At 46.7% G+C, this 19101-nt stretch overlaps 1 protein-coding gene across 1 annotated transcript in view; it reads right to left on the bottom strand.

Annotated features, from left to right (window-relative positions):
• Positions 1-573: 573 nt before the first annotated feature.
• The window catches only part of LOC144799313 (granulocyte colony-stimulating factor receptor-like), a 116844-nt gene continuing 98316 nt past the window's right edge, over positions 574-19101 (bottom strand). Inside the window, exons 11-17 of the mRNA XM_078670554.1 lie at positions 17084-17287; positions 13395-13496; positions 10490-10636; positions 8638-8778; positions 7155-7251; positions 5232-5313; positions 574-2125 (exon numbers count right to left, since the gene is read on the bottom strand). Of these exons, the coding sequence (XP_078526680.1) occupies positions 1547-2125; positions 5232-5313; positions 7155-7251; positions 8638-8778; positions 10490-10636; positions 13395-13496; positions 17084-17287 (1352 nt within the window). The 3' untranslated portion in view covers positions 574-1546. The remainder of the gene's footprint in view (positions 2126-5231; positions 5314-7154; positions 7252-8637; positions 8779-10489; positions 10637-13394; positions 13497-17083; positions 17288-19101) is intronic.

Raw genomic sequence — 19101 nt, 5'->3', positions numbered from 1 at the left:
TTTATTTGGAAAAATCAGTTGTTACTATGTAAGAATCCCATTGTCACACATAAAGCCCTTTTAAAGTCCACCACTTATATATTTCTTTTCAAGCAAATCTTCATTTTCCACAGGTAACTTGGATCAGATGAACAATGTCTGGTGGATCCACAGGGCCACCGTACCATTGGGCCTCATTTATGAGAAATGACGCATCGCTGCGTGAAAACAGCGATGCGTCACTTTTCACTGCGCCCTCCTTGCGACATGATTGATGCATCATATTTACAGTATGACGCATCAAGTCGCAAGGAGTTACAGATACGTCAGTATTTCTGACGTATCTGTAAGCGCAAAAGTCACGCATTGCTGGGGTGTGTCACAAAAGTGACGCAACTCCAGCAATGCGCCCTTTCACATTTTTTTTTTTTTTTATGTTTTACGCCGCCGATGCGTCACAAAAAGTGACGCATCGGAAGCGCAAAACTGACGCAAGGCCTCATAAATTAGGCCCCATGAATCCAATAAATGCTTAGCAAACTTCTCTGAAGTTTTAAAAATGTCATCTCTGAAAAAGAAACTTGAATTTTTATGCAAACATTTCTTAAAGTGCACTTTTGTGGGGAATTCTTCTCCCACTTCCGATGGAGTTTATTTACATACATTTTATTTAAAAGTTACAACATTGTGAAAATTACTTCCTTATGTTAGTGCAGGAACATCTTTGCCCAGTACTATCCTGAGCATTCTTTTTACAATGCTTGGTGTGAAGAACCAGTTGAAACAAAGAAAGATTAGTTTACTATTTATTTACATTCCAATGTCTTATAAAGCGCTACATTTCGATGAAAAGTCCCAGAATGTAGTGATGTGTAAAAGTAAAGTCTGGGACTGGAGAGTTGCCTCCTCCTGGCCTAGAGTTTGCAGATAATCTACAAAATGTCATATTTTCAAAATGGCTGCCAGGTAGGCGGAGCTTCGGGGAGTAAACTGCTGGAAGAGCAGAGACTGGAAAGACATCAACAGCTTATTGGGAGAACTGTGAAAACAGTCCCAGTTCTGGTCTCTTTCAATCCTGGCCTGCCCCCTGCAGCAGGGGAGGGCAGGGCTCAGCTGCAGGTCTGAGGAGTTTCTTGCTAACTCCTTGTAGAACAACCTGGTATGATGAATGGAGGAGCCATCCTTGCTCCCCTCTTCCCATCTTGTTCACCATGAATATCTGGGTGCTTTGCTGCCCATGCGCAAGCGTCTCATCCTCTGGTATGTCGCAATCTCCAGGTCACGCGTGGCGGTGTGTGAACCCCACTTTGTCTCACAGGCCACCATGCGAAGTCCTTCAGGTGAAAGGGGTGCCTTTTCCTGGGTTCATGTCCTCCAGAGGGTCTGTCAGCTGCACTGAACCTGACTCAATGAGGGATCTTTCCAAATTTCCAAAGGCAGAAGGTTGCATTTGTAGCCCAAAGGACAGCCGTCAACTTCCTGGAGCGACAGTGCAAATATATATGTCGGGGTGCAGAACTGCACGTGGTAGGATCCCGCCCCTGTCTGCTGGACCTGTCCAATGGCATTAAGTTTCAGGAAGTTGTGATGCTGACAGGAAGTGGGGAGGACCACTGCCCTCCTCCAGCAGAGCCCTGAGCAGAGGGAACTCAGAGGAGCTCTGGGGGCTTCCAGGGGGCAGCTCAAAGTCAGACCCCTCAAGACTGGTCAGCGAAGGTAACAGAGAGGAGCTGGGCCCGGGGTCGCTTGGGCCAGAGCGGTTGACATGCCTTGGGGTCAGCGATGGCTGGCTGTAAGCGCACAACTCCTGCTGGCCAAGACTGCCCTGAGGAAGGCTGTAGGCTTGGACGACCACAGAGGCGTACTCTACTGCGCTCTGGGGTACCTCGGTCTCCTCGGGCCCCGGGGTAGGGGTCCCTTGCTGGTCCACGTGAGGCACACTGTAAGGACTGACGAAGACCCCTGGGAGCTCAGAAGAAGCGTTGTGAGGGGTCAGGAGGTGGGAACCCCAGGATTCGGCGTCCAGATGTTCTGCCTTGTCCTCCTGCTTGGCGAGTGAGATCTCGTTGCACCAGCCGGCATCAGGATACGCCAGCCTCATCTGCAGCTTGTCCGTCTGCTCCAACGGAGGGTACCCCAGGTCCTGCTGGAGAGGAGAGAGACCCTGAACATTAGGCTTGTGTCTCTGAAAAGGACCCTGACCTAAGGGGTGGCCCCTCTGAACATTCATGACACAGACGTGGTTGTTGGATGGGGACGGCCAAGCCCCGCAGGGCTGTTTCCTGCATTCTGAACACCTTAGCCCATCCGGTAGACCCAGGCAGTCCACGTGCCAGCCCGGATCACTGACATAATATCGAATTCGCAAATATAGAATTACCAAAATATAGAAGAAAAAATATAGAATGCAAAAATATCGAATTCCTATCTACAAACAGGTAAGTACAAAAATATCGAATCAAAAATATAGTTTTAAAAAATATAGTTAGTCAAAATATTGAATTTTTTTAAATGTCTTAAAAGTAATTTAAAATTAATGAAATAATAAATATAACATTTACTATTCCCACTCCAGTGAGTGCAACAGTAGGAAAAGCGTTGGATAGCACAGGGGTAAAAATTACTATTCCCACTCCAGTGAGTGCAACAGTAGGGAAAGTGTTGGATAGCGTAGGGGTAAAAATTACTATTCCCACTCCAGAGAGTGCAACAGTAGGGAAAGTGTTGGATAGCGTAGGGGTAAAAATTACTATTCCCACTCCAGAGAGTGCAACAGTAGGGAAAGCGTTGGATAGCATAGGGGTAAAAATTACTATTCCCACTCCAAAGGGTGCAACAGTAGAGAAAGCGTTGGATAGTGTAGGGGTAAAAATAACTATTCCCACTCCAGAGATTGCAACAGTAGGGAAAGTGTTGGATAGCGTAGGGGTAAAAATTACTATTCCCACTCCAGAGAGTGCAACAGTAGGGAAAGTGTTGGATAGCGTAGGGGTAAAAATTACTATTCCCACTCCAGAGAGCGCAACAGTAGGGAAAGTGTTGGATAGCGTAGGGGTAAAAATTACTATTCCCACTCCAGAGAGTGCAACAGTAGGGAAAGTGTTGGATAGCACAGGGGTAAAAATTACTATTCCCACTCCAGTGAGTGCAACAGTAGGGAAAGTGTTGGATAGCGTAGGGGTAAAAATTACTATTCCCACTCCAGAGAGTGCAACAGTAGGGAAAGTGTTGGATAGCACAAAGGTAAAAATTACTATTCCCACTCCAGTGAGTGCAACAGTAGGGAAAGTGTTAGATAGCGTAGGGGTAAAAATTACTATTCCCACTCCAGAGAGTGCAACAGTAGGGAAAGCGTTGGATAGCGTAGGGGTAAAAATTACTATTCCCACTCCAGAGAGTGCAACAGTAGGGAAAGCGTTGGATAGCGTAGGGGTAAAAAATACTATTCCCACTCCAAAGCGTGCATCAGTAGGGAAAGCATTGGATAGTGTAGGGGTAAAAATTACTATTCCCACACCAGAGAGTGCAACAGTAGGGAAAGTGTTGGATAGCGTAGGGGTAAAAATTACTATTCCCACTCCAGAGAGTGCAACAGTAGGGAAAGTGTTGGATAGCGTAGGGGTAAACATTACTATTCAATATTAAATTAATTACCTTCAATTCGATATTTTTCACCATTATATTCTGTCCATTCGATATTTTGTCCATTCTATATTTTGACTTCGATATTTTGGTAATTCTTTATTTTGAATTCGATATTTTGTCTTGTTACCGCCAGCCCACCATTTCAATGGAGACCCCCAACTCTGCTCTCCTGTTGGAGGACCACCTGGGCAAAGAGATCGCCCTATTCTTGGAGGGATCCTCTCTGACCAAAGGGGTGCGCTTAATACTGAGTGAACCTCCATTTTTCTCCCAACTCAGCTACTGCAGTGAGATCAGGCATAGGGCGATCTGATCACACGTAATGATCCACTGTATTTCAACACTGTCCTGGCTCTCAGCCCTGTACCATTATGCCACCCTGTCTTTCACTTCTGTACTCTCCAGCACATTCCTGGCTCTCTGGGCTGGGCCTCAACACATCTCTCTCTCCACTACACCCCAATACTTTCCTTGCTTTCTATCCTGCACCCCAGGCTCCCCTGGCTCCGCACACCCCAGGGCATATCATCAAGCCCCTATCGCCACCACAACATCACTTTTTGTGATGTTGTGGTGGCGATGGGGTCAGAGCCCTATTACCAAGGCAGTGTTAAACCACATAACGTGGTTAAAAGCCACGTTAAGTGGCTTAAAGCTTCCTTGACAATAGGGCCCCTTTCACGCTAAAATTAGCGTGTAAGGGGCGTGCAGTGGGTGATGCAGTGGCCGTATCACCGCACCACACATTCACTTCGACGCTGCCACCTACTATCAAGAGAGGCGATAATAGGTTGCAGCGCCGAACTTAAGACCAGAAAAATTCTGGTCTTAAGGTGGTGATGCCTTGTGCATCACACATAGAAAAAGCAAAATGCCATGGTTTGTTTCTGTACAGGAAGGTGTCCCTTCCTGAACATAAACAAACCTTTTTTTAATGCCATTTTGTAACTTACATGTGTGCTGCATGAAGCAGCACACATGTAAGTTACCAAAATGGCATTTTAGGTTTGTTTATGTTCAGGAAGGGACACCTTCCTGTACAGAAACAAACCTCCCTGCTCCAAGACACCCTTGCACTCTGGTGCAAGTGTCCCTACGTTCGCGTTATGTCGTGAGACTTAGTGCCATCGAAGGGGGAAACGTCAGGCTGCACCATATCCTTGGTAATGTGGTGCAGCCTGTCGCTTCCGAAGTGGGGATGAGAGGCGTTAAGCCAAGGAGGCCAACGCCTCTCACCGCCACTTCCTAGATAATATGCCCCTCAGAGGCTTCCAGAGGGCCCCACAGCACTCATTCATGTCTCCACAGGGAGACCCAATACCCCTTTGGGTCTCTCCCTCCCGGCAAACACTCTTTGGAAATGTTGCTCTTGTAAAAACAAAATTCATCTTGAAGTCGCTGTCACAGAGCTAAGGATGGAACTAGAGGGAAGATACCAGAGTGCTTAAAACACAGAATGGGTAGGCTTGTGGTCTTTTTCAGTGTCAAAGTTGAAGCAAAGCGTTGCATTGATGCAACACAGACACCTTTGCAGCTTTGAGCAGTCACCCCAATGGGTATCCCCTCCATCTTTTTGAAGCCACGCCCCTCCTCCTCTGGACACTCACCTTCCACGTGCTCTGGGGTCTCCAGTTCGCCAGATCGGTGACTGCTGGATCGGGCACCTGCGGCCAGAGACACCTCTTGATCCTGGGAAGGAGGAGAGACAAAGGGTAGTGAGTGCTTGGATCTGAATAGTTCCTTAGATCTAGAGGCTGAAGGAGGCAGGAGTTGCCTGAGACGACGGTGCGAAGAGACTCACCAACAGGTTGCAGTATTGCAGCCTCCGCGCTGCAGCCGTGTCTGAACCCTGACTGGAAGGCATCAAGTAGGGTGCTTGCTTGGGTGTGGAAAGAGAGGGGCATATTATCAATGCTGACGATATGCTATTTTCGCCGCTTTAGCGGCCGTTTTCGGCCGCTAAGCCGCGATAATACTATCGCCCAATTAGCAAGCTGTCGCTAACTGATGTTAGCGACAGCTTTGAAGCGATAGCGAGCAGTTTGGGGCCCGCTTTGCATGTTAGCGATAATTATCGCTAATGGCATGCAAAGTGGGCGTTCCCAACCCGTTAGCGACTGAAAGCAGTCGCTAACATCGCTATCGCCTATTAGCAAGGCAGGCGTAGAGATGGAAATATTCCCGCTATCTCCAAAAACCAACACCTGCTCAGACCAGTTCTTAGCCATGTTATCCAATGGGCGGTGGATAACATGGCTAAGAGCGTTTAATCGCTAATGCAGGAATATCGCTGTATTCTCAGCAATATTCACGCTATCGCCGGAAAAATTATTGCTTTGGAGATAAACGTAGCTAATAGCACGTTATCTCAGCGATAATTTCCGGAGATGCTTAGCGATAAAAAAAATTGTTGCTAAGCCTAGTTAGCGATAAATATCGCTATTTGTTGGTAATATGCCCCAGAGTTTCTAGCTTTCTGTCATGTTTCATAAGCAGGGAAGGGTGGAGGCAGGATGGACGCTATGCAGGTCATCCATTGGCAGCTCCTCCGCTGAGGCAGAGCAGCGTCGCCCGACTGCTTTTTAGCAGTGAAATAAAGAGAAAAGAAAATGATAATCACTTGCATTATTTTCATTTTATTTTCTCCTACTTCCGCAGCTTTGCGTGAGGGGGCGGGGGCAGGGGAGGAGTGTCGTCACCCTTCTAAGTGCACAATGACTGCGTGGCCGGCCGTCTGGGGCCCCAAAACAGTCTAGCGCACTTCGCATGTTCTCCATGAAGACTGCCTTACAACCTGCGTTGAGAACATGCCCAGGCTCCTAGTCAGCGTCGGAGCGCTGAAACACAGTGCTCAGACCAATCACAATGCTGCTAAGGCAGCATTGTGATTGGCTGAGTGGGAGGCTGGGTATGCTTCCTGCTGATCAGGTCAGCGAGGGAGGACTAGGAGGAGAGACGCGGCAAGAAGTTTTTTTGGTTTTTTTTGTCCGCTTCCCCGTGTCATCCCGCCTCATGTCCCTGCCCCCACCCCCTTACCTCCGATACATGCTGGCCACCGCTGGGGTCATCTATCTTTTCAGAAGTGGGGAGACTTGACCTGTTCTCAGGTTGAGTTCTGTGTTTTACCCTCTCGGCTATTCACAAACAATCAACATGTTCGTTTGGTCTTATATTTCTAAATGTCAATGATATATGCGTTTTCCTGACTGAGCCGGTCGAACACGCTTTCATATATGTGAATTGAGAAGACCTCTCTTTCATATGTACATATACATACTAATCACGTGGACTGAAACAGACATGTGTCATTGACTGGTGAAGGCAGCACAAAGCCTCAAGTGATGCTAAAGCTAGAAGCCGTGGATGTGTCGCGCGTGTGCGGAACATTTGCAACTCCGCGTAGGCTCCGTGGGGCTCATTGTGGGAACTGGTCATGGAACCTCAATGAGGTCTGCAGGTGGAACAGCCTGGCCTGGAGGCAGGTCATCATACACAACCACCCACCCATCCCCAGATGTTCTCCCACTTACATCCGGTGTTGGTACATGCATGTGACGACCACAGCCATCAGCAGAAGGGTGACCCCAGCTACAAGAGAGGGTACCAGCAGCTCCACCTCCCCGTCATCTACAAAGTAAGCGAGGGAGAACAGGTGAGCGCAAGAGAGGCAGCGGAGAGAGCAGGGGCAGAACATGGAAGGGAGTAGGTGAGACACGCGTGTGTGGGAGACTGCGGGGCTTCACCAGGAAGCTAGAGAGACACATGAGTGCATGCAACAATTCAAGGAATCGCACAGGCGAGAGACACACGAGTGCCGGTGAGTGCATGTATTAGTGACGGATGTATGACGTTACAACGCAATTTTTACAACGCACTACCATTACAACGAAATTTTTACAACGCAAAATCTATTACAAGGCATACATTTACAACGCAATTTTTTACAACGCATATACCTTTACAACGCATACCATTACAACGTAAGTATTGGTAAGTATATAATAATTTTTTTATGTAAATTAATTAAAATTAATATAATATATATTTAATTTAATTAAATTTCATTAAATTAATTTAATTTAAATTTAATTTTACTTTATTTTTACACTTTACCCCTGTACCCCAAAAACCCAAAACTGACCCTGAACCCTAAAAAAAACCTTTACCCAAAAACTAAAAACTGACCCTTAACCCTAAAAATACCCCTTTACCCAAAAACCCAAAACTGACCCTGAACCCTAAAAACACCCCTTTACCCAAAAACCCAAAACTGACCCTGAACCCTAAAAATACCCCTTTACCCAAAAACTAAAAACTGACCCTGAACCCTAAAAATACCCCTCTACCCAAAAACTAAAAACTGACCCTGAACCCTAAAAATACCCCTTTACCCAAAAACTAAAAACTGACCCTGAACCCTAAAAATACCCCTTTACCCAAAAACCAAAAGCTGACCCTGAACCCTAAAAATACCCCTTTACCCAAAAAACAAAAACTGACCCTGAACCCTAAAAATACCCCTTTACCCAAAAACCAAAAACTGACCCTGAACCCTAAAAATACCCCTTTACCCAAAAACCAAAAACTGACCCTGAACCCTAAAAATACCCCTTTACCCTAAAACCCAAAACTGACCCTGAACCCTAAAAATACCCCTTTACCCAAAAACCCAAAACTATAACATTTTAAATATAATTATATACTTACCAATACTTACGTTGTAATGGTATGCGTTGTAAAGGTATCTGCGTTGTAAAAACATGCGTTGTAAATATATGCGTTGTAATAGTTTTTGCATTGTAAAAGTTTCGTTGTAATGGTAGTGCGTTGTAAAAGTTGCGTTGTAAACGTTGTTTCCCATTAGTGACCGGAAGAGCACAAGGCATGTGAGTGTGGAAGAGTGCAGGAACAAATCAAGGTAGATCAGAGAGAGCACAGGTGAGCACCCAGAGAGAGTGGACAAGACCAGAGAGAGTGCTGGAGAGACAGCAGAAGATGTCGTTCTGCACTTACCGAAGTTTCTTGTGGTTATGGTCAAGCCGGAGCTGTTGGTTCCTCCTGCGCTGTTGGTGATGACCAAGTGTGCCAGGATCTGGGCCCCGACGCCCAGGTGCGACAGCAAACAGCGACGGGAAGAGCTGTTCAGGGTCATCACTGGAAGAGGCAGTGAGGAGAAGAGGGGTCAGGGTTCTGGTGGGATGGACGCTGCTTAACTTGCTTGACCCACACATCAGGATGGTAGAGGCGACACTGGGGGATACGGTGGCACCAGAACATGACATGGAGGGCCATATTACCAAGGTGAAGTATCGCCGCTTTTTCGGTGAATTGTGCCGAGAAAGCAGCGATACTGCTAGAGCCCTATTAACAAGGGCATTCTAACGCCTGGCTCAAGCCCACTTTGCATGTCAGCGAGAAACATCGCTAATGACATGCAAAGTGGGTGTTCCCACGTCCAACCACATGTAAAATGTGGTTGGAGGTAGTAACACCCTATTACCAAGGCAGGCGTTGGGAGAGGGAGACCTGCGATAAACTCGTTTATCGCAGGTCTCCCAACGCCTGCTCTGACCAGGTGTTAGAAATTGATAACATGGGGGTGTGGATCATAAAGCTGAATTCACCCCCCCATATTATCAAGGCACACATTAGCGCGTGACAATAATGCTTGTTTTCACGCGCTAATGTTCCCTATCGCCGGATTTAATATCGCCTACGTGTTGCGCGTTGATAATGACGCGCTAACACGGCGATAAAATCCGGCGATAGCCGGCGATAGGGAAATGTGCGATGTGGGTTTTTTAACGCACATCTTGGTAATATGGCCCGGAGTCCTTACTTCCACCGTCGAACCTCAGACAGCGTGGAAAGCTCAAGAGAGCCTTTTTAAAATGCTGCTCGGTCAGGGATTACTGCAAAAAACTCTTTGCAGGATCCTACAACACACAACCACCTCTGACAGACCTGATATGTCTGGGATTTACAGTCAGGCCTTTGCTGTCCAAGCGAGTCACACAGAAGCTCCCACACAAGCCACAAACAGCACATGAATGCCGGTGCACGCTTTTAATGTTTTTTTTTTTGCTTTTTTTATTTTATACATTGAATGCAAATATATCCTTTTTTAGTATCTTTTCTATCCACTTTTGAAATCTTCTTTCAAACATATGTGAGTTTATCTTTTATAGAGGTTAGGGCTTGATTTAGACCTATAAATCCCATTATATCCTAAGGGATTTGTATTTATGCGGGCAGGGTTATCCGTCACCGTTGTGACAGAGCAACCCGTCTGTCGAGATATAAATCAGGCCCTTAATTTGAAATGGCGTGTCCTTATTTTGTGTGCTTACAAGGTGACTTATATTTCAGACCTGCCAACATTGAGTAAAGCAAACACAAAGAGATGATGGACGGAGCGCTGAAACTTTTCGGATACTCACCCACAGTCACAGATCTGGGTCGAATCCATCATCGTTCTTTAGCTCACTTCGCAACCTCAGTTCAGACCCAGCCATATGCAAATCAGTCTCGACCCTGTGCCTCATGGGAACAGTCCAGACCGAACTGCCAGGCCAGGTCTTCCCTGGACTGCAAACAAGCGTCCTGGGACCGATTTCGGGGTAACACCCTCAACAGCCAGGATAGCTTAAATCTAGTGGCACGATGGATTTAGGCCCAGATCTCTGTACTGGGTGACTGTATGATATTGCTCTGCATTCTGTCCTTCAATTTGTCTTTTAACACTGAGTAAAGGGCCCACCCTACCAGAAACAAATGTATGCTGCCCACACAAACAGTCTGTCCAGATATGTCCCTTTCTCGCCTCCCACTGCATATCGACACATGTGGCACACGGGGCGTTTACCGTGAACCTTCCCTCCAACTTCCTGGTAGAAGACGCTGTAGTTTCGGATCACCCCGCGCTGAGCTTCGACGGGAATATCGCCCCATTCCAGCTCCACCTGGGACTTCCCAATCCAGGCGGCATGCAGCTTTGGAGCATATAATGGAGCTGCAAGGAGTACAGTAGAGGTACAGAGAGGTAAGGACTCCACTGACAGGTACATGTAAATCCAGTAAATCCAGTATTTGTAAAGCGCACAGCTACCCGGAGGCATCCCGGCGCTGGGGGCCGTTGGGAAGATTAAGCGAGCCATTGCCCTGAGTCACATGGTGCTAGGCAGACCCCTGCCGCCGGAGCCGGGGATTGAACCGTGAGCCCCAGCGTCCGGTGTCAGGCGACCTGGCCGCGGCACCACACCTCTTCCCTTCGCCCTGGCCACGGCGCCACACCTCTTCCCTTCGCCCTGGCCGCGGCGCCACACCTCTTCCCTTCGCCCTGGCCGCGGCGATACACCTCTTCCCTTCGCCCTGGCCGCGGCGATACACCTCTTCCCTTCGCCCTGGCCACGGCGCCACACCTCGTCCCTTTGCCCTGGCCGTGGCGCCACACCTCTTCCCTTCGCCCTGGCCACGGCGCCACACCTCTTCCCTTCGCCCTGGCCGCGGCGCCACACCTCTTCCCTTCGACCTGGCCGCGGCGCCACACCTCTTCCCTTCGCCCTGGCCGCGGCGCCACACCTCTTCCCTTCGCCCTGGCGCGGCGCCACACCTCTTCCCTTCGCCCTGGCCGCGGCGCCACACCTCGTCCCTTCGCCCTGGCCGCGACGCCACACCTCTTCCCTTCGCCCTGGCCGCGGCGCCACACCTCGTCCCTTCGCCCTGGCCGCGGCGCCACACCGCTTCCCTGGTGAGGTGTCAGGGACTAAGCAACGGATACAAACACACCAAAGACAAGGAGACTGGGGTGCTGAGTTCAGAGGCCGAGAGGGGTGGATAAGGAGGCCATGGCTCCCCTGTAGGCCGAATAAAGATCCAATGAAGACTTGTTGGCCGCCCGACAGAGGTGCCGAGAGGTCAGGCCCTGAACATAGCTGGGGGGAAATTAGAGGTCTAAGGAGAGGTGCAGGGGACAGGAACACAAGAGAGTTACAGGGAAGAAACAGACCAAGAGACAGGTTCAGGGACATTAGGTCCCTAGAGACACAGGGAGAGTGACGCCCGAAGTGCAAGGAGATACAAGGAAGGTCAGAAACCCAGCGACAGCCCCAGGGACAGGAGGAACCTAGATACAGGTAGAGAGTGAGGAGGAGTCTTGGAGAGATACAGGGAGTCAGGGACGGACACAGGGCGGTCATAGGACAGCCTGTAGTAAAAACCAGGCATCAAATTATTCAAGTACATACAAGGTTCACAGCCCTTCCACTCTTGCCTTTAAAGGGCCAGATGTACGACCATTCAATTTTGCGAGTCACAAATTACGACGTTTTGTGACTCAGAATTTGTGACTCGCCAAATGGAATGTTCCCCTCTGTCTCAGACACTGTTTGCGATTCCTAAAGGGGTTGCAAATTACCTGCCTCATCAATATTCATGAGGCAGGTCTCATTTGCGTCACATTGGGAATGGCCTGCACTTGCAGGGACGGTGGCCTGCTGGGGTCAGCAGACCACCATGTCTGTGACTGCTTTTTCAATAAAGCAGTTTTTTTTATTTTAAAATGCAGCCAATTTTCCTTAAAGAAAAACGGATGCATTAAAAATGGAAAATGAAACGTTTCTATTTCATTTTTTAAGAGCACGCAGTGGTCCCTGGGACCACCACCTGCTCTTAAAAAATATTTTTGTATCGATTCACAAAGGGGAAGGGGTCCCCTTGGGATACACCTTCCCGTTTGCGAGTAGCTTACCACCTACTTGAAGTAGGTGGTAAACTGTGAGTTTTTTGTGACCGCAAATGCGGTCACAAATCATTAGTCCATACCATTCTGGCTTAATATTAGGAAGGGACGCCCTTGGTACGCCCTTTCCAAATACCTACATGCAAGCACTATTTTGCGAGTCACTGACTCACAAAACAGCGTTTGTACATACCAACCTCCTTTTTTGCAGTCGCATATGGGCCGATTTCCCTTTTGCGACTGAAAAAACAGTCATACATGTCGCCGCAAGTCTTCCAATTGTGTCTCTACTTTTGAAATGAACCTGTAATAATGTGACTTTGTGCAGACTGTGCAACGCAGAGCACAAGACTTTCATCCCAAGGACGCGTGAGAGGCAGAGCACCTGAAAACTGAGGGGTAGATTTACAATAACTGGCACATCCCTGCATATCAGCAGGGATGCGCCAGTTATTGTGCGCCACGGCTCCGCCACCATGGATGCACCGCATTTACAAAGCAGCGCACCATGGGGCAAAAACGGCACAGATGCGTCACGCATCTGTGCCGTAAAGGCGGCTCATTGCTGGAGTTGCGTCACAAGCGCGACGCAGCTCCAGCAATGCCCTGGGGGGGCCCTATCTTTACAATGCTGCGTCAATCGTTACCCCTTCTTCAAGCAGGCGCAGGGTTTTGATGCAGCATGGGCTCAAAAGTGACTGAGTGAAATCTTGTAGATTTCAGTCAGCCACTTTTGGGAGGTGTTCCTGCGCCGGAACGCCCCCCCCCTGCGATGGAATGCCTACTCCTGGCGCAGGGCTTTACAACGTGATGCATCTCCCAGATGCGTCACATTGTAAATACTCAGCAGCATGGTGCATCTTTTGCACCGCCGCTGCATCACAATCGTGACGCAACGGCGTCATAAAAGAGGCGCAAGGGGCATGTAAATCTGCCCCTGAGTTTTAAATATTGTGCTACAAAAACATCATACAAAATTATAGACACCCCAAATATGGATATTGTCAGCATAAACAGGTAGCATACTCACGTCTCTCCCTGGAGTAGGCTTGTGCACTTCCTGTGGCCCAGATACTCCCGTCATGCAGGATATAGACTGACAGCTGGTACAGGCGTCCGGGTTCAATGTACTCTGCAAAGTGCACACGAAGATTGTAATATCTTGAGGCTAAAGGAGACCCCGTGCATACACATATATGCACACACACACACAGCGGGTAAAGCACAGAGACGACTCCCAGAATGATTTGGGAAAACCACAATCTTCGGAAAAACAGCGGTTAATTGGTCATTCTGTGGGACACGAATCTCGTCTTCGAAGCTTACGTGGGGTCAGTCGTACACTCTGCATTTTACTGTCTACAACATACCTTACATTCACACAATGCATCACTAAAGGACACCTGGGTCCCTTAAAGTTTGCTCTAAGGTAGACAAAGCCACTGGCCTATTGGGGACCAGCAATGGGTCAAACCCAGGGTACAACAGGGCTAAACTCGGCTGCATGGATGGCTTTGAACTTCAGAGGTTCAGCAGCACTGGGCGATGGGCAGAGGGATCACATGTGTACTGGCTGATTTCATTAAATGTCCGAAGGGACAGGAAGACCTAACCTCGGGGACCCTCAATGACGTGGCTGCATAGGCAGGGAGCTCAAAGACCAGCAGAAGTGGCGCTGTGGGTTCGCACATTAGTGCCTGATATGAAATAGAGGGGCATATTACAAGGCGGCGCTATAAAATTATCTGCGTTTTCGGCCGAAAAGCGGTGATAATTTTATCGCCTTATCAGCAAAGACACACTATCGCGTGTTTTGCTGATTTAGCGACCCTTATAACAACGCCCAGCTTTGCATCTCTAATGAGATGCAAAGTGGGCGTTCCGTGCCAAAATAACTGGAGAAATGTGGCTAACCGACATTTCTCCAATGATCAAGCTGCACGCAAACAAGCAAAGCATTAAGAAAAGAAGCACTAACAACAGTTAACGCTACTTTCCTAATGCCTGCTTATAACCTGACTTAGCCATGTAATCCAATGGGAGGTGGATTACATTGCTAAGATCACCCTGCCCTATCAGCAAGGTTTCGCTGGTTGCAGTGAGATTATCGCTGGATTTCCAACGATAATCACACTGTTTTCCAGCTAATGCATGGATTCCTATCGCTTGGGAGATAAGTGTTGCTGATAGCACGCTATCTCCGCAATAGAATCCAGCGTTAGCCTGCGATAATGATCCTCGCGCTAAAAGTGCTGAGCGATAATTATCGCAGGACCTTGCTATTATGCCCCAGAATTCTGAGAAGCTTTAAAACACTGTGAAATATTTGTGTTTAGCGACTGCTCACCAGGGCCCAACGCACAACTCATATCCAGAAACCGGGGATAACCAATGTGAACCAACTGGTTTCCAAATGCAATTGGGGATTCCAAATGTGTGCTATACGGTGACTACAAATTGTCCATTCACAGGGGATAGTAAAATAATGTTTAATTTGACAGGTCGCGACCCCTTGCGCATAGCTATAAATGCAGCAATGGAGCCCTGCAAGGGACATCAGTTTCCCCCATCCCGGTATTTGCTCACCCAAAAACTATAATAAAAAATAAAAAAACCAGTACAACCATTATCTGGACCGTTTAAAATAAAATGATTCTCGCGTGGAACACTTGGACAGGAGCAGGCGGCAGTCTGCTAGGCTGGTACCTGCTACCAGTAAAGCCACCAATGCCATTCCCAAACAAGAATCATCTGTGCCACGGGGACGACTTCCACTTTGTGAACCAGTTACCACCCCAACTCCATGGTTTTTTTGTTGTTGTTTTTTTTTGTAGAGTTTTATATAGCGCGAATTAGACCCGAACCGAATCAGGTATCAGAGCGCTTTACATAGAACAAGTTACGTTTTACATGAGGACACACACTTTCATTTTAGGCACGGGGAGATTAAGTGATTTGCCCAGGAGGTTTTGGCGTCGTTACTGAGACTCGAACCCAGATCCCCAGGTCCGAGGTCGAGCGCCTTAGCTCATGCGCTGCTCTGCGAGGCTTGCTGTATTCAGGTATGGACTTGAAGCTCTGCCCACTCTCCGCCCATATTTTTCATTGGCTTGTGTCATTGTCCACTGTAAACTGTGGCTTTTCATTGGTCAATAGGCTTAGTAGTCCCTCCGTAGTACCACCTTTTCTTATTTTGTAACCTCTCATGAGGACACCCCCGTTACATGCGGTGTTCTTCGGTAGGGTTTAATTACAGCCTCCAAGCACTATTTTCTCAAACATGCTTTGTCCTGCCTGCTGTTGCAGGCAGGACACGCTCTCACCTCACACTTTAAAAAAAATCTTTATAGCACGGTCATCTAACGCATTAGCAATGCAATAGGTCTCGCATTTTGTGAGAGTTTAAGCTATTGGCATTGTAAATGACAATGCCTTTTATTTATCTGTTTTAAAAACAACACATAAATAAAAGGCTTTGGGCCATATGTATCAAGATACCCATTTGCGATTCTCAAATAGCGATTTTTAAGAAATCGCTATTTGAGAATCGCAAATGGATATGTATGTACAAAATCGCATTTTTTTGCGATTCCTCAGAATTCCTTAATTGCGATTAGCAAATTGCCAATCGCAATTAAGGAATACTTTCCCATTCATTTCTATGGGCCAGGAGGCCCATAGGAATGAATGGGAAGTTATTCTCAATTTGCGATTCGCAATTTGCTAATCGCAAATTGAGAATAATTTCAAGGGTGCAGGGGTGTCCAAAGGACACCCTGTTGCACCCCTGAAATATGCATGGGTGCACATGTGGCGTACATACATGCCATAAGGGCATGTATGTGCGTCACATGGCACTTTGAAAAATGCAAAAAATTTGCATTTTTCAAGGAATTCGCAACTTACCACCAACTAGAAGTTGGTGGTAATTTGCGATTCCTTAAGGGCACTTTGCTATTTTTTTTTGCTACATACATTGCATTTAAGGAAACGCAAAATTTGCGATTCCTTAAATGCAATTGCAAAATAAGGAATTGCAAATTTTGTGATTCCTTATTTTGCACCAGTTTTGCTTCATACATTCCATTTAGCAAATTCGCATTCGCAAAGGCCGAAATTCTGCAAATTTCGGCCTTTGCGATTGCAAATTTGCATGATACATATGGCCCTTTGTCATTTCCAATGCCAATCGCACAAACGCTCATAAATGCGAGACCTATTGCAGTGCAAATGCTTGTCTAGGGTTTGCCACCACAACCGCGGTCATGGACCATTACTCGGTTCAATTGCAAATCCCAATAAAAGCGTTACGTCTCGTTCATGCCCCCTCCCCCACACTATATTCAATTCCTAATAGATCACAAACCCCTTTAGAAAGTCACAAAAAAATGGATACATTCCAATTTGGAATCCCAAATAAGGAGGGGGGGGTTCCTCTGTCACAACCCCTCCTATTTGTGATTCTTAATGTTTCGCAGAAGCCCATTTACCAGTTGGAAAAACCCTAAAGCTCGTAAAAGGGCTAAAGTTTTTGATCACTGATTTTTTGCAAATTGGAAGCTTTGTGGTTTGGATGCGGTGAGATGCAACATTTCAGAAATTATTCCTAATATTTAAGATTTCCTGTAGCTTTTTCAGACAATCAAATGTATAGTGCACCCCTTAAAATACAAAAAAAATACAAAAACAACATAATGTCATTCGTAAAACTGACTCTACCTCGTACCACGGCCTCAGTGATGTTGCCCTCTCTGCTCTCCCAGTGGCTGAGACCACTTCCCTGCTGCTCGGTGACCACAACCCATTCCAGGACATGGGTCGAGTGCTTCGTGAGACCCGTGTTGAGGATCCGCGACTCCCACCGCACGAGCAGAGCATGGTCATTCACCGTAGAGACCAGGACAGGCACGGGAGCTGGAAGGTCTGAAAGAGAAGAGGAGATGAAAGATCACAACACCCTCCAAATCTCTACACAGCCAAACTTCTTCCATTCAAGACGTGGGATCAATATAGGGATGTTTTGAAAAGAATTAAGTAGCGAATATTTCTTCATGCAAGCAAACTCATAGGAACCGAACACCCTGAGTTTGTGCAAAAGAGTAAACTTCCAGTAAGCACTCAAACACCCTAATAATTATGAATGAGCGTGGTTGGTAGATTACCACTCCACAGAATTCTGCAAAATTGATCAAAAACTTCATGAATTCAGCTCTGCAACTCCTTCTCACTACTATTATGAAAACAGAATCTTCACATAACCTTGCCAAAACAACAATTATTACATACTAAAATGCTTATAATCATCTCACACAATAAAAATGGAGGCAGCTGTGAGAGGTGATGATTTTGGTGTCCTCACTAATCTAGGGAGAGAACCAAGCAGATTCCTTGAACACAAAGAGCACATCCTGCTGAACACTTTGGTGGTGGTCCCATCCTCCTAGGACCACCCCAAGCACAGTTAAAGGCAAACATACAATCCTAACCAAAGGCCCTGCAAAGCATTATGGGACGAGATTCTAGAATGCAGTGAATATTATAGTATCCAATATCAAAACACTCCTCAAGGGGCAAGCTCTCCCGGCTCAGCTGAGAGCTAATACTATAATATTCACTAAACTCTAGAATCTCGCCCCATAATGCTTTGCTGGGCCTTTGGTTGGCATTGTATATTTTGCCCATAACTTTGCTCGGGGTGGTCCTAGGAGGATGTGACCACCACTGAATCGTTGAGCATGATATGCACTTTGTGTTCAAGGCACCTCCCTGGCCCTCCCCCTAGGTTAGGGGGGACCCCAAAATCATCACCTCTATCATTGACTGTTTTCAAATCTCATTTTTGTGAATTGATTGCATGTTTTGTAGTATGAATAAGTATCATTGTTTTATCAAAGAAATGTGGTTGTAGTAGTCTATGCCAGAACTTTTGTATGAACTCTGTTGTTGTGTACTAATATATGTTTTGAATAGAAATCTCACATATTTTTAATCAAATAAAAGCAAACTATTTTTGCATGTTAAAATACACATAGACTTTACACAAAAATGAAAACATAGCAATTAGTGTTTTTAATTAAACAATAAATAATTCTATTTTTACATGCTAAACTGCATATACTCATCTCACCAAAAAAAAACATGAACAATCGCAAGCAGTGAGAGACGTGATGATTTTGGTGTCCTTCCTAACCTGGGGAGAGAACCAAGTAGATACTTTGAACACAAAGAGCACATCATGCTGAAATGGTTCAGTGGTGGTCCCATCCTCCTAGGACAACCCCAAGCACAGTTATGGGCAAAAATACAATCCCAACCAAAAGTCCTGCAAAGCATTATGGGACCATTTCTAGAGTGCAGTGAATATTATAGTATCCAATATCAAAACATTCCTCAAGGGGCAGGCTCTTGGGCTCAGCTGAGAGCTAATACTATAATATTCACTAAACTCTAGAATCTCGCCCCATAATGCTTTGCTGGGACTTTGGTTGGCATGGTATTTTTGCCCATAACTTTGCTCGGGGTGGTCCTAGGAGGATGGGACCACCACCGAATCATTCAGCATGATATGTTCTTTGTGTTCAATGCATCTGCTTGCCCTTCCCCTAGGTAAGGGGTGACCCCAAAATCATCACCTCCTTCATTGCGTGATGTTTTCTTAAAGTTCACTTTTGTGAATTTGTTATATATGTATTTTTTATTATTATTAATAGCATGTAAAGTTGATTTACCAAAGGGTT

The sequence above is a fragment of the Lissotriton helveticus genome, chromosome 12 (genome assembly GCF_964261635.1).
Source record: "Lissotriton helveticus chromosome 12, aLisHel1.1, whole genome shotgun sequence".
NCBI lineage: Eukaryota > Metazoa > Chordata > Amphibia > Caudata > Salamandridae > Lissotriton > Lissotriton helveticus.
The sequence above is the reverse complement of the archived record's forward strand: the minus strand, read 5'-3'. Positions and strand labels throughout refer to the sequence as shown.